The 15,611-nt window shown below is 42.6% G+C and overlaps 1 protein-coding gene across 4 annotated transcripts in view; it reads right to left on the reverse strand.

The window, feature by feature from the left end:
• Positions 1–10,358, reverse strand: part of LOC120570848 (protein FAM131B-like) — a 64,317-nt gene extending 53,959 nt beyond the window's left edge. For all 4 annotated transcript variants that reach the window (XM_039819441.1, XM_039819443.1, XM_039819442.1 and 1 more), the window contains exon 1: positions 10,171–10,358. In XM_039819441.1, the coding sequence (XP_039675375.1) occupies positions 10,171–10,198 (28 nt within the window). In that variant the 5' untranslated portion in view covers positions 10,199–10,358. The remainder of the gene's footprint in view (positions 1–10,170) is intronic.
• Between the last annotated feature and the right edge of the window lie 5,253 nt (positions 10,359–15,611).

The following is a 15,611-nucleotide window of genomic DNA, read 5'->3' on the forward strand; positions in this document are numbered from 1 at the left end:
TGATCTCAACGCTAGATGGGAAAAATTCCCACACATTGGACCTTTAAGAGTCCCAGTATTCACTTTTATAAATCCTCTACACTCAAAAATGTTTATGTCTATACAAAGGTTGCCACTAGAGAGTTTTACATCTCCTGAAGTTGGAGATCTGTGTGCACCCTGAAATCTGACACCCTTCTCTATCTCTGACCTGACGTACTTTTAAACTGCCTTTAAATCCCTCATTCACTCAAGAAAAGAGCAGATACTCAGCATCTTGGCTCGGCCTTTTATCTTCATTGTCATCATCTGCTTACAGGCTAAACGACGGTGGTTGGCCTTGATAGAAAGCTTCATCTGAATGCTGTGTCACCCTCAGATGCATTCAGTAAGAAGGGTCTAACATAAATCCATCCACAAATGCTTTAAAAAAAAAAATATTTTTCCCTTTCAAGACTGTAAAATAACTCCCAAATCCTCGAAGTGATCAAATTCTGTGGTTCTTTCACAGTCGGAGCCGATCAGTATTGATCCGACACATCTGTTGATACGACTCTCTGGTGTGCATGAGCTTTGTAGTAATTGTTCCCTTTCGAGACTGAAATTACCCGATTTGTTGCACCGAGCAGTGTTATTTCTTAAAGTTCCCTGGCACGTCGACATTCTGAGAGGTTTTCCATTGAACAGATACATTTAGGCACTGCTTCCAGGTACAGCAGTCTTAAATGTGCTGGGAAGACCTCTCCCAGCCTTTAAGCACATAACAAATGCCGCCTTACGAGCTTCTGCCAGCTGCAGAAGTCATCGCCTCTGTTTCGCCCTGATTGTGAATCGTGGAGATGCAACTATAGAGAGATGCCTCTGAGTGATGACTGCTAAACATCAGCTCTACGGTCACTGGAGGATAATTGAGTGCAATGGCAGGCGGTGATGCTTTGGTTAAATGGCACTCCACAGGAAAACACCCAGCACTGAGCGACCCAATCATGGTAGTGCTGCAGCCATCACTCAGGTAATAGAAAGAACTGGAATACAAGTTCACATGAAAGTAGAGCTGGGCAATATGTCGATATTATATCGATATCGTGATATGAGACTAGATATCGTCTTAGATTTGGGATATCGTAATATGACATATGTGTTGTCTTTTCCTGGTTTTACAGTCCTTCCAGAAAAACGCGGAGTTTTTTTGTGATTGTTGCAGGCAAAAATCCTTGATTATGCGGCACGTTTTCTTAAAAAATGCAATGGAATATGCGAGATATTTATGCAATTTTATGCAATGAAATTGCGGGAACTTGCAAAAATTTGATTTTTGATGAAAAAGGGATTCCCCCAACACCCTGCTTTTTTTAAACTTAATTTCCAAAAATAGTTTACAGATATTCAGTCATTGCAATAAGTAAACAAATAAGATACAAAAATATATACAAATAATATAATATTAAAGTAGAAATAAAAGTAATAGTCTAAACAGAGGGAAATAAAAGATACAAAAGAGAGACTTTCAAAAATCGTTAATAATATAGACAGCAGGAGCACTTAAAGAAATTTGAGTAGACATCAGATATTAAGATAGCTTTGTTATTGGATACCAACTTAAGAGACTCAAAGTACATGTCAAATTCAACCTCCAACACCTGCTTTTCGATGATGTTTACGTCGTGTAATTACGTCACTTCATAACGTTCCCATGGCAACAAGGGAAAATGGCTGCTCTTGTGTGAAGTAAATGCAAAGATTTTTCAACTTTCTGCTAAGATATATGTGACTTTTTGACGAAAATGCGGGGATTATGAAATCATGCAAGCACCGCATATTTTGCGCGGAAATCGGCAATTTATGCGGCGAAAGTGCGGCATATTTGAAAAAATGCGGCCCCCGCATGAATATGCGGACTTTGGCTGATTATGCATTGAATTATGCGATCGCATAATCGCGTTTTTCTGGAGGGACTGGTTTTAAAGGCTGCATTACAGTAAAGTGATGTCATTTTATGAACTTACCAGACTGTTGTAACTGTTCTATTACTATCTACTTAGTCATTATATCCACAATACTGATGATTATTTATCAAAAATCTCATTGTGTAAATAATTTATGACAGCGCCAATAGTCAACACTACAATATCGTTGCGGTATCGACATCGAGGTATTTGGTCCAAAATATCGGGATATTTGATTTTCTCCATATCGCCCAGCCCTACATTATTATTATATTCATTGTATTATTTTCCACAGATCACAAGAGAGAAGACTTTGCTTCTTTGATTCAACATTTGATTCACTTGCACAGAATCAAGGGTGAGACGTGAACGAGAGAAGAGGAAATGGGGAAAGAGAGAGAGAAAAAGAGAGCTGTTGACCCATATTTACTGTAACATTTTCCCTCCCCTCTCCTCCCTCCGTTTCTCATTGACCTCCCTCTTTTACCCCGGATCTATTTTTAGCAGCAGCCGCTCTCACTCAGGCCTAATACAAGAATAGATGCAAGAAACGCAGCAGGAAGTCTTCTGCAGGCAGTGCATAGCCGTTTTCAAGCGTGTCTCTTGATCCCTGCAACGCTTAAGTTCAATACTTCGATCTGGTTTTTAGGGGCATTCTGGTCCTTTAACTGTAGGAGGAGGTTTTATTGAACTATAAAACACTTAACAACAGCATCTCGCTGAAGATGATGGGGCTCTATCGCCTTCTCTCTCCACAGCAAGTCCATCCTCCACGTTCTTGTCTTCTTTTTTTTGTTGATGCAGACGTTTGTTCGTGGCATCACTCTTTTTCTTGCAGTGCCGGCTGCACAATGACAATCCTCTACTTCTTCAAGCTGTCTGTTTTCTGAATATAAACCATTATTCTCGCTCTGAATGAACTAGAAAGAATGTGGCCTATTCTCTGCATTATTGTTTTGATTATTACTTTTACCACACCTGAGTTGGTAAATTGTTGAAGCCACAAAAAAAACCAAAAGTATCTGATGGTGCTCTGTGTACTATGTCGGGTGCAGGGGGAAAAAGAACCGTCAGTGCAACATTTTGCCTAGAGGAAAATTTTTGCTTTCATTTATGAATATTTGATATGTTAGCAAATAAATTATGAGCAGGATTAAAATGCCCAAAGGTCTTGTTTTATAGGCATTTTATGAACTTTAAACGACATTCTGACCCAGGTTCCTTTTTTATATTGCCAATTTGAGACTTTTAGCATATTTTGATCTTGTATTAAGAATTGTTGGGTAGTCAGAAAAGTATTACAGCAAATTATGTCATATATTGTTAATGTTTTGTCTCTGTATTCCAGCACATTCATGAAACAGTTAGAATGAGGTGAAAGACCGTCATCTTTCAGGGTGTTTGGGTGTAGGACGTGGTGCCCCTGTTTTAGTCTACATGATTCTTTAAAAACAGATTTCTAAATGTCGCAACGTGATATCATGACTTCACGTAAACATACACGCCACTTTCTTAAAGCCAAGTGGCGTATTATCTGTACACATTTTGAGCTATCTGCGTGTATGTCTACGCTGTATACAGCGGACGGCAGTCTGCAACGTCACAGTGTAAACATACACGTCACTTTCTAAAGCCACGTGGCATGTTATCACGAGGCTATGGTTGGGTTTAGGAAACATCACACGCGGGTTGGGTTTAGGAAAATAAGAAGCGGTTGGGATTAGGAAAAGAAGAATGGGGTTGGGTTTAGGAAAATAAGAACCGGTTGGGATTAGGAAAAGAAGAAGGGGGTTGGGTTTAGGAAAATAAGAACCGGTTGGGATTAGGAAAAGAAGAAGGGGGTTGGGTTTAGGAAAAGAAGAAGGGGGTTGGGATTAGGAAAAGAAGAAGGGGGTTGGGTTTAGGAAAAGAAGAAGGGGGTTGGGATTAGGAAAAGAAGAAGGGGGTTGGGTTTAGGAAACGTGACAAGCCCTTTCATACTACTCGCTACAGCGTCAATTCACACGCAATCGCGAAGTCAATGGAGGCCAAACGGCGTTGATAAACACGGTAAAAAAAAAAAAGAGTATGCATCTTGATAACACGGCAGTAATGGCATATGAATTGGCGTGTCATACATACGCCACTTCATGAGATCAGTCTGAACGTCAAGAACATAAAATGTGTGTGTAGACATATAAATGCAGGGAATCATCCAGATATGGATAAATACTAGTGAAACGATGCCGTGTGGATTTTCTTAGAAACAATCAAAAGTGATGTTTACATTCAGTGTTTCTCACCAAAACTCAGGTTTAACAAACACGAAGAATGCATTTCCTTCCTCATAAAACATTTGCAAAGCAGATTTTTCTTAAAAGTTTTAAACCTGCTTTGTTTCCTGACAAGCTGTCTTCTTCTTTTCTGGTTTTGCTGGTGAATTTCTGCATATATATTTATATATAATATAGGTGCCTTAACACCACCTGCAGGTCAGTGGATTAGTGTGACACCATTGGCAGGAATGCGTATCGCGTAACCCGCCCTCACCTGAAAAACGCTCACATAAGTTGTTTGTTCAACCGGCAATTAGGACTCCTATTTACACTCTAGTGGCCGTAGTAATTATGACGAGTGCAAAGCGCAAAGTAAGGCGACAACGTATAAGGATATAAATTCCACGTTAGGGAAAGGTTAGGGTGGTGGAAGGGTCAAACAAACACATGACTTCCACCCAGGAGACTGGGGTTAGTGTCCCGTTTGAAAATAAAAGTAAACGCCAAGTTTTTTTTCTGTAACTTTACGGAACAAACGGCGCGGCATCACAAGCGTAAACCGGATGTGAAGTAACGTCTCGATTTTAAACCAAACCACAATCTTTATCTAAACATAACTGAGCCATGTTTGGGCCTAAATGTAACCAAACTGTAACAACGTTAACGACAAGTTAAAACCGCGACTGTCGCATGTTCTGGTTTAGATGTGAGGACGAAAGACGCTCCTGCGGGACGTATTTCCTGCCAACGCCGGAGGCGCTAATTTATTAGACGTTCCTATGGGTCGTATTAGAGGGTAGGAATAAACAATCTATATCGGCGTATGGTTTGGAGGAACTGTACCACGTGCACACAACCACAACAAAACAGGGATCCACTCAGAACAACTGCTCCATAGTGATACCAGAGGGGGGGGGGATCTCCAGAGTCAGATAAGAGAAGACTGTCCACTGTGAACTTTAGCATTGGCCGTTTGTTCAAACAGCTTCAAACTACCTTTGTTTATGTTTCGTGCTGAAGCAGGAAGTAGCGTGAATAATAGTGAATACATGTCAACGAGGAGGTTGGGTTGATTGGGCTTGCTAAGTGTTTGAGGGACAGAAAGTCAATAAAAACTATGATAAACAATGTTCATATCTACGTTTTTATTAAGACTGTCTTTGATATCCTCTGTCCCCGCGAGCCAGCACCGTCTGTGTTTTCCTTAAAGTTAAATCAAGTCCATCCGTAAAAGTTGTTTTATGTCTTCACCTCTGTTGCTAAGTGCTTAGTGATGTGGTTTAGACATTACCTAACAGTTAGGGCGGGACTACCTTTGATTTTCTGTTCCGTTCCTTTCTGTAGGTGGCTATTGCTATCCACTTCCTATTCTTAAATATTCCTTCCAACTAACTGAAAATGTAAAACACAACAAAGAAAGACACTGTAACCAGACTGGATCACATCATTAGGTTGCAGATACTGTAGAAGCAAAACCAAAAACGTGCATGAAATGTCCAGTAAATGTCAAGTTAGTGACAATCTCATATGATCCGATACAACCTGTGCAACCTGCATTGTTTTCTACTTTTCTGTCCTGGAACAACGCCACACTTTATTGCTCTGTCTCCCCCGAAACCCCCCCCCGGCCCCCTATGTTTTAAGTCCTGATTTATAAGAAAACCTGAAGCTTTTGCTGTAGGTTCAGTCGACATCACTCTCAGCTCTCTCCTCACGGCGTCTGGAGAGCACTTTTACAAAAATTTTAATTTTGAAGAGTGAGATGACGTGTTTCCGGCACACGGCTAACATAATATGCTTTGATCTACTTTTGACACTGCAAATAATGGAGAAAGAGAGAGAGACGGGGGAGAGAGACAGCCAGAAGTGATAAGAGGAGAGGAGAAACAGAAAGAGGAACACACCCACTTATGAAACAAACAAAAAAACACCGGGATATTTTTCTTGGCTCTTCACACCACAAGCTCCTGTCACAGCAAACCAGTGTCCACTTTCTCCCCGTCCTTATCGCTAGTCACTAACCACCATCCCCTCCCCCCTTGATCCCTCGCTGTCCGCCCGCCCGGCTCAATGACAAACAAAGGTCAAATGTTCCCTCCTTTATTTATTGAAATCTCCCAGCAGCCTTCCATTTGTTCTCATAAAGGAGCTGATGAGGCTTTGATGGAGCGTTTAAACACAAAGGGAGGTGATCGTCCTCTGGTTCTAACTGTCTGCGCGTGTGTGTGCACGTGTTTGTGTGTATCTGCATACATGAGCATGGGAAGGCAGGACACACCAGCTGCATGCTTTACTTATGATGATACACACACACACACACACACACACACACACACGTAGGAGTGGCCATGCTTTCCTTGAAATAGACAGCAGAGCAGTTTAAAGTGTGTCTCTTTCTTTGGGTCTTAGTGTCTGTAGTGAAGAGGCCTCTGTAGAAGATTTAAAGCTGTTTGTGTGTGTGTGTGTGTGTGTGTGTGTGTGTGTGTGTGTGTGTGTGTGTGTGTGTGTGTGTGTGTGTGTGTGTGTGTGTGTGTGCGTGCGTGCGTGTGCTGTTGTGCTTCCATCTTTGAGAGGACCGGTTTTAGACCTTGAGAGTGTGGACATTTTGTTTTGGTCCTTACCTATTCCAAGACATTGATTATTTTAACGTTGAGCGGAGCAAAGTTTGATTCTCATTTTTTTTCGTATGATGATGATTTGATACTATAAATAAAACTGAATTGAATGAAGGAATATGAACTACTAAATGACACTGACTATCGGGCATAATTTTCCAGTTTTTAAAAGGTCCCATGGCATGAAAATTTCACTTTATGAGTTTTTTTTTAGCATTAATATGAGTTCCCCCAGCCTGCCTATGTTCCCCCAGTGGCTAGAAATGGTGATAGGTGTAAACCGAGCCCTGGGTATCCTGCTCTGCCTTTGAGAAAATGAAAGCTCAGATGGGCCGATCTGGAATCTTCTCCTTATGAGGTCATAAGGGGAAAGGTTACCTCCCCTTTCTCTGCTTTGCCCGCCCAGAGAATTTGGCCCACCCATGAGAGAGAGAGAGACATCATGGCTTTCAAACGAGCAAAGTGGCAGTTGGTCAAGGCCACACCCCCAACCTCCACCTTGCCCCCTCCTCCTCAATAGCTACAGACACAGAAATGGCACATCCTAAGGAAAGCTCATTGTGGGACTGGCTCTATTGGTTGTAATTCTGCACCAAGGCTGAATTTCGGGAAAGAGACTTCAGATATAGTATTAGGGGACCACTAAGGTCTATATAAAAGAGACTTCAGATACAGTATTAGGGGACCACTAAGGCCTATATAAAAGAGACTTCATATACAGTATTAGGGGACCACTAAGGTCTATATAAAAGAGACTTCAGATACAGTATTAGGGGACCACTAAGGTATATATAAAAGAGACTTCAGATACAGTATTAGGGGACCACTAAGGCATATATAAAAGAATACAAAGAGCACCAGTCATGGGACCTTTAATATAGGACAGAACAGTTGTTAGACATATTGCGGAAACCGCGTCTAAGCTTCAGCACTCTGGGTGGCGGTGTTGCTAAGCGAAGCGCCGCCAACTTTTCTGCTCGTGAATGGCACATCATGGCTGTGTATAACTATGGTTAGGACTATGGTTAACTGCTCCTCAGATCTCTGCAGGGTAAATCCAGACAGCTAGCTAGACTATCTGTCCAATCTGAGTTTTCTGTTGCACGACTAAAACTACCTTTGAACGTACACACGTTCCACCAAAACAAGTTCCTTCCCTAGGCTGTTTTGCAGAGGCACTGTGGCTCCGTCCAGCGCTTAGCACCGCCCAAGACGATTTGTGATTGACACGTTTTTCTCCCATCCCAGAACGCTGTGTGGACTAGCCAGACCCTCCTCTGCAGTACTGTGGAGGAAGTTCTGGCAATGCGAGACTAGCCCATACCCGCAGCCCAGGTATCGTAACTGTAGGCTGTCGGGGGTGAAAAAGTCGGATCAGTGTGGGCATCCCTAATTAGCACTGGTCATGTACCGTTATCAATTGAGGACATCTGTACCTTTACAACATTCAACATTTTGGAGGATCCACTTTAGGTTAAGTTTGCATTGTACATTGAAAATAGAACCTATGTAGCTTAGCTTGCTAACATTAGCACTAGTAGTTTTTCCAGTTTCTCTTTAAGACGAACTGTGCTTAGTGATGTGGTTTAGAGATAACCAGTCACAGTTAGGGTGGCACTGATGTCTTCTACCTTTGATTGACTCCCACTAGACGTTACTTTCCGTTGACACTCTGTGCTGTGTTTGTCCCAGATTGGTGCCTTTATATACAGTGCCTCTATCAAAGAGCTTTACAATGTCCCTTTCATTCCCACCGATGGCAACGAGCTACTGAGGCGCTAGAGAAACCATTGGGAGCAGTTTGGGGTTCAGTGTTTTTCCCAAGGACACTTTGGCATGTGCAGAGGCCTGTGTGGAACGTCAATTCAGTTTTATTTATAGTATCAAATCATAACAAGAGTTATCTCAGGACACTTTACAGATAGAGTAGGTCTAGACCACACTCTATAATTTACAAAGACCCAACAATTCCAGTAATTCCCCCAAGAGCAAGCATTTAGTGCGACAGTGGCGAGGAACTTAAGTGATATTAGGAACTATTTTAGAGCCCAGACACAGATATTGCACCAATCAAGTCACCAGTAACCTATTGAGTCAGTCTAGTAAGTTCACTCACACCTGGAGGAGACTAATGAACAGTAGGGGGTGCTGTCACTGCCGGAAGACAAATACAGCTGGAAGGAAGTTCTTGTTATTTGGTAATTGCAATGGAAAAGGATTAGTGAAAATTAAATATATATATATATATATATATATATATATATATATATATATATATATATATATATATATATATATATATATATACATTTAAATACATTTTTCCCACTGGCCCTAATCCTCTTCCGTATTGACCAATAAGTAGAGTAGGCTGCACAAGTCACAACAAACCAATGAACTTCATTAGCAACAGTGCATTTTAATTTTAGTTGGAAACTAAATTCATCGATGGTCCTCACAACTATACGTAGCATATAGCATCGTGTATGTATGCTGCCGGCATCATTGACTTTGCAGAATTGACCTACATGTGCAGAGCGTTCAGAATCACACCTGAGTTTACCGAGCCGGTTCTGACTCATCCTGTGTGTGTGTGTGTGTGTGTGTGTGTGTGTGTGTGTGTGTGTGTGTGTGTGTGTGTGTGTGTGTGTGTGTGTGTGTGAGAGTGAGAGAGAAACCCGGTGTGCACTGCCTGCGTCTTCAATGTATTACGTCGCTGTGTGACGCACAGTAGCGAGAGACAAGAGAGAGGAGAGGTGAGGATGGAGGAAAGGAAGAAGGGGAGAGAGAGAGAGGGAAGAAGGAAAACAGGGGGGAGACAAGATATGGAGGAGAGGGGGGTTTTCTCAGACACCCAGCATGCAATGACCTTAGTTGTATGTCAAGGCGGAGGCCTCTCTCTCTCTCTCACACACACACACACACACACACACACAACCGGTGTCATCCATGTGGACATGAGGATGTCATGCCGCGTCTTATTCCTCTCACATCTTGTCTGTCCAGCCTCTCCCCTCCGCGTCTCCGCTCCAACACACACACACACACACACACAGATGTAATCCCTATAGTAAACTACGGAAACTACACCCCCCACCCCCCATGTTACTGACAAAGAGCAGAAAATAACATTTGAAGCTCTGCAACTTCCCCGCAGGATTATTCTAAAAGTGTAAGCAGGAACATTGTAGGCTATAGGAATATTTGTGCCGGTGCATCGCTCCTTCATCTCTTCTTCTGACCCTTTTTCTTAACATCTCCGCCCTGCAAGACACACACACACACACATTCCTCTGCCTTTGATTCTCTCCATCCATCCATCCATCCATCCATCCATCCCTCCACATGGCAGAATAAAAAGCGCTGTGTTCTTACTGATCGTCCGGGATCCTATACAGCCCATGTTGTCTTACAGAGGCTCGTGCAGCTCGGGGAAAATAAAATCCATCCGTCCAGCGGTCATTTCTCCCCGGATTTCTTTCTCTCTTTCTCTGCGCTTTCCCCTCTCCTCCTCTTCTTTTTCTCCTCCTTCTCTCTGTCTCTTCTTCTTCACTGTCCTCCTCTCCTCCGTATGTGAGAAAGAGAGAGGGTGTGCATGTGCGTGTCATCCGCGTCTTTTTTGCCTATACCGTCGTCATACACTCCTGTTCCCCCCTGTCATTGTCGATGTCGCTCTATCATTCTCTCTCTCTTTCTTTGACGCTCACATATTCAGACACACGTGGAGGCGACATCCAAATACAGTCCAGCTGTCAAAGGTAGATTAGACACACACTGGTATCAAACACACACCGGCTGAAGTGTAGTCTTCCAGTTAAGAGTTTGCTTATTAACAGGATCAAACTTTATTCATCCCACAGGGAAATTGCCTTGCAGCCATTGCTATAAAAAAGTGGGAAGAATGCAGATATAAAAAGGCCAATTTAAGAATAAGGTGCAAATCCTAAACATATAGGCCCAAAATAAACACAATCCAGGTTAACCGGTATCATTAAATACCGACAACATGCATTCCTGAATGGATTTTGCAGAACAACTGATTTCCACCCAGATTTTATGTCCCCGTGCTTAAAAAAAAGTTTTTACTTCCCGTAAATCTTTTGCAGTTAAAGTAATAATCTGGGAAATCTTCATCTGAATAAATGTCACATGATAGCATGCAAATTGGCAAAAGTACAACTATGACGGACAGAATGTATGTTTTTTTAGGTAGTACAGGGTGCAGGGTCATGGAAAAAAAAAAAAAAAAAAATCATAAAATTATTAATATCCTTGAAAGTTTTGGCGAAGTCTTGGACTTTAGTGTTTAATGAAATGAATTGTTACGATAGTGGATAACCTTCCACGCGTTTATCTTCTGTAGCCGTTGACGTAACGCATCTCTAATTCGCGTTGATACATGACGTTTTGCTTCTCTGTAATAGAAGTCATGAAAAAGTTTTGAAATGTTTGTCCATGACAATGTGTTGGAACCCTGCAGGTATTAATTCTATCATATAAGTATTGGACCTGATGATGCATGAAAAGTTAAAGTTAATAATCTGGAAGATTTTGATTTAAATAAATACGTCTTACTGTTGCACTTGCAGTATTGTGACCTGGGTGTCTGTGGTGACATTCCCGAAAAAGAAAATCACAAGCGGCGCACAATTTAGTGGCGTGTTTTCCATCGCCCAGCAGTGATTGGTCGGCCAGAGAGGGTAGGCGGTGCTAACGCAACAGACTCGCTCTTCAACTCACTTGTGTGTGACGCAGTGTACTGTTTTTTTTCCGGTCCCTGCTATGCGCTGCGTGTGAACGGTTACAATGGCCGGACAAACACAGACAAGAGCGACGACTACAAACTCGAGGCCCGCGGGCCAAACCCGGCCCCTCGCAAATTTTGATCCGGCCCACAAATACATTTAGATTCACAATAAGTGATGGCCCGCCCTTGTTGGGCGCCAAACCAAAAGGATGGGAAACAGTTTTTCAGACGGTAATTACGCAAAACTCAAAGCAGAATTTGGCAGATTTGCCAACTTTGAGACTCATAGATTCCCACAGACCCAGAGAGTTTGCATATTCAGACCTCTGAAACAGGTGTGAGTCGGGTTGCCTTTTAAAACTCTAATCATAATGATTGTTCGCTTGACTAAACTCTATGATGGCTAGGGACCATTTTTCCTGACTTTTTTTAGGGCTTTATGTGGACCAAACTGTAAGTGAGAAATCTATTTGAGACATGCAATAAAACAGCCAAAGATATTGGACTCTTTCGACTATATAAAAGCATGTCAATAAACTCTACGTGTCTGGCCCTTGATGTGGTTCTCATTTTCCAGGGTGGCCCTACGTGAAATAGAGTTTGACATCGCTGACATAGACGATGGAACTTCAAAAAAGAAGTGAAAGTGAAAAGGGAGATCTTAAGAGTAACTTAAAGGAACAATAAATAAATACACTAGGTCATTAAAATAATTATCATTATATACACCTAGTTAAAACCATTGCCATCGAAAACAACAGTCCTGCAAAAGATCCTCTCTTCATGAAGGTTAAAATGTTCGGATTTTTATTTAATCTTGCTTTAGAGAGGCGTTAATTCAACAGGCTGTAGTTTGCGGCGCTGTTAAGTTGCGTTATTCTGACAGGTGTTTCTATTATTTTGTCCACCCCGATTATATCAATAAGTGTAAAGGCTAAATAACTGAAACACCTCTCTCCAAGGATTACACAACAGAACGGGCCAAACCCGCCTTAGAGGCTTGAAAAGGTGGTTCCGACAAGTCTGCATCTCGCTCTTTTGTGGAACAAAAAAAAAGCCGCAAGTCACCCGACGGCCTAAAATGTAAAATCGGCTCAGCGACGTGCAAAGTAACAGCTCTGACAGCAACATCCTTATTCATCATCCCCTCTCAGGCGCTGCCCCCTGATTAACTTACTCACTCATCATTTTTGTATCCATCGCTGGAGGATTTGAAAGTTTGATTCTGCTCGAGTGAAAGCGAGCAAGTGTTAATGCCAGCGATATCTGATGCTTGTGACACGCGTTCGCGCTTCAGCCTGTTTAAATCTGCAGCTGGGCTGTTCCTCTCCCTACAAACAATGCACTGCAGCTGTTCTCCAAAACGCGCCTGCCCTCCTCTCTGCCTCCCTCCGTCTCAATCCCACACCATATGAATATGAAAACATAAAGGGATTCAGCCCTAAGGAGCGCAGGCGGCGGCGTATGGCGCTCCCGACTCTATTAACTCAATCTCCATCTCAGACGGAGAACACAAGTGTGGCCCTGAACCGCACTCTGTGAACTGCACGCTCCCTAAATATACAGACGACTAGGCTGCAGAGACACACCGATTTTACGGCTTCGATAAACATGAAAAGACTCTTCACAGTTTATATAGAAAGACTTCAAGGTCCTCCAAATTAAAATACATTGTTCGGAACGTCACATTAAAGCGTTTCCTAATCGTTTGTCTGTGCTTTCAACAACGGTTACAAATCCCGGTTGCAAAAATAAAAATAGTTTTCTGATCTGTTACCGCTACAGTTAAGGTTTGGGTTGACTAGGTCAGGGTTGGGAAAAGATGGTGGTTTGGGTTTAAAAAACGACTCGGTTCAGCTAATTTAACAGTTAACTTCATTTAATATTGTATCTGGCGTTTTCTTTTGTGGGGTGCAAATGTTCCACCTAAACAAGTTCCTTCCTGAGACTATTTTGCAGAGTCGCCGTCGCTGCATCCGGAACTTAGCGCCGCCCCAAGACGATTGTGATTGGTTTAAAAAAATGCAAACAACGCAGAGCGTTTATTTTCTCCTATCCAGGAGTGTATCTGTGATGTAGCCAGACCTTACTCCGCAGCGCTGTGGAGATATACAGTAGGTCTGGCAATGGAAGACTACCTGTGTTCCTAAACCTCAGTAGTTAACTTGGTGATAGAAATGATTAGCCTGGCTCCGCCCTCCTACGTACTTCCGCTCAATTTTCATTTTCCTTCAGTACTCCGTCTGGGTTTGCGGTATATTCTTGGGTTTTCTCCGGTCAAATCTTTACCGGTCCAATCAGCGAACAGAGGGAGTGGCTGAGAACGGTGACGTTGAGGCCGTGCGCTAGTTTGAGATGTAGTTCCGTAATGGCGGCGGAGAAAGATGCGAGCGAAGCCATTCGGTCCGTTGTGGCAACGCTGCCGAATATCCAGAAGTTAAAGCCCGAACAAGAACAATCTTTGCTGAGTTGTGTTGGTGGCCATGATGTTGTGGCCCTCCTCCCCACGGGGTTCGGTAACGGTTTGATTTTCCAGATCGCTCCGTTAGTGGTGAAGGAGTTAGCTAAGGCTAACGCTAGCGATGCTAAGTCGACGTCACGACCGAGCGCTAGCGATTGGTTATGGCAGATCCAGAGTGGCTCTGGGCAGATCCAATAGTTTTAAACTTCAACAGAGTACCCGCCTTCAAGGAAGTTAACACTTGTCAATGGAGAGAGGCCAGACTCTCTGGACTAATGAAATGGACCAGAGTCTGGTAGGACCAGGCTATAGAAATGATGGCCAAGTCGACAAAAAAATAAGACCCACGTTGTAGTAAACTGGAATTCTATTGGCCTAGGATTTCAAATACTCTTCAGCCATAAAAGGGCATTTAATCCTTCAGGTTAACTGGAAACATGAAAGGTCACAAAAGTAGGAGATTCATGGTTTTGTAACATGTAAGTGTAACATCAAACCAAACAATCCCCAAACTAAAATATGCCTTTACATAAACAAAGTCCATGCAAAGACATGTACTGCATGAGGCTTGTGTCACTAGTAGAAAAAGTAATAAACACGGGGCGGCCTCTAGCTCACCCAGTAAGAGCGTCCGCCCCATGTTGGCTAAGTCCTGCAGCGGCGCAGGTTCAAATCCGACCCGCTTCCTCTTTGCTGCGTGTCATCCCCCATCTCTCTTTCTCTACTCCTTTCATGTCTATCCACTGTCACTTGTAATAAAGGGGAAAAAAAACAAACAAAAACAATCTTAAAAAGGAAAAAATAAACATTACCAAAGAAATATCCGTTTAATAACTGCAGACATTTTATTTTTAAATTGTATTCAGCTTTATCACATTATACTCTGCAGGGTATACATTTAAAGGGCCCATGGCATGAAAATTTCACTTTATGAGGTTCACCCAGCCTGCCTATGGTCCCCCAGTGGCTAGAAATGGTGATAGGTGTAAACCGAGCCCTGGGTATCCTCCTCTGCCTTTGAGAAAATGAAAGCTCAGATGGGCCGATCAGGAATCTTCTCCTTATGAGGTCATAAGGAGCAAGGTTACCTCCCCTTTCTCTGCTTTGCCCACCCAGAGAATTTGGCCCACCCATGAGAGAGAGAGAGACATCATGGCTTTCAAACGAGCAAAGTGGCAGTTGGTCAAGGCCACACCCCCACCCTCCACCTTGCCCCCCCCCTCTCCTCCTCAATAGCTACAGACACAGAAATAGCACATCCTAAGGAAAGCTCATTGTGGGACTGGCTCTAGTGGCTGTAATTCTGCACCAAGGCTGAATTTCGGGAAAGAGACTTCAGATACATTATTAGGGGACCACTAAGGTCTATATAAAAGAGACTTCAGATACAGTATTAGGGGACCACTAAGGTCTATATAAAAGAGACTTCAGATACAGTATTAGGGGACCACTAAGGTCTATATAAAAGAGACTTCAGATACAGTATTAGGGGACCACTAAGGTCTATATAAAAGAGACTTCAGATACAGTATTAGGGGACCACTAAGGTCTATATAAAAGCATCCAAAGAGGATCATGCCATGGGACCTTTAAAAAAAATTTAATTGA

Source organism: Perca fluviatilis, chromosome 13 (genome assembly GCF_010015445.1).
Source record: "Perca fluviatilis chromosome 13, GENO_Pfluv_1.0, whole genome shotgun sequence".
In the NCBI taxonomy this organism is placed as follows: domain Eukaryota; kingdom Metazoa; phylum Chordata; class Actinopteri; order Perciformes; family Percidae; genus Perca; species Perca fluviatilis.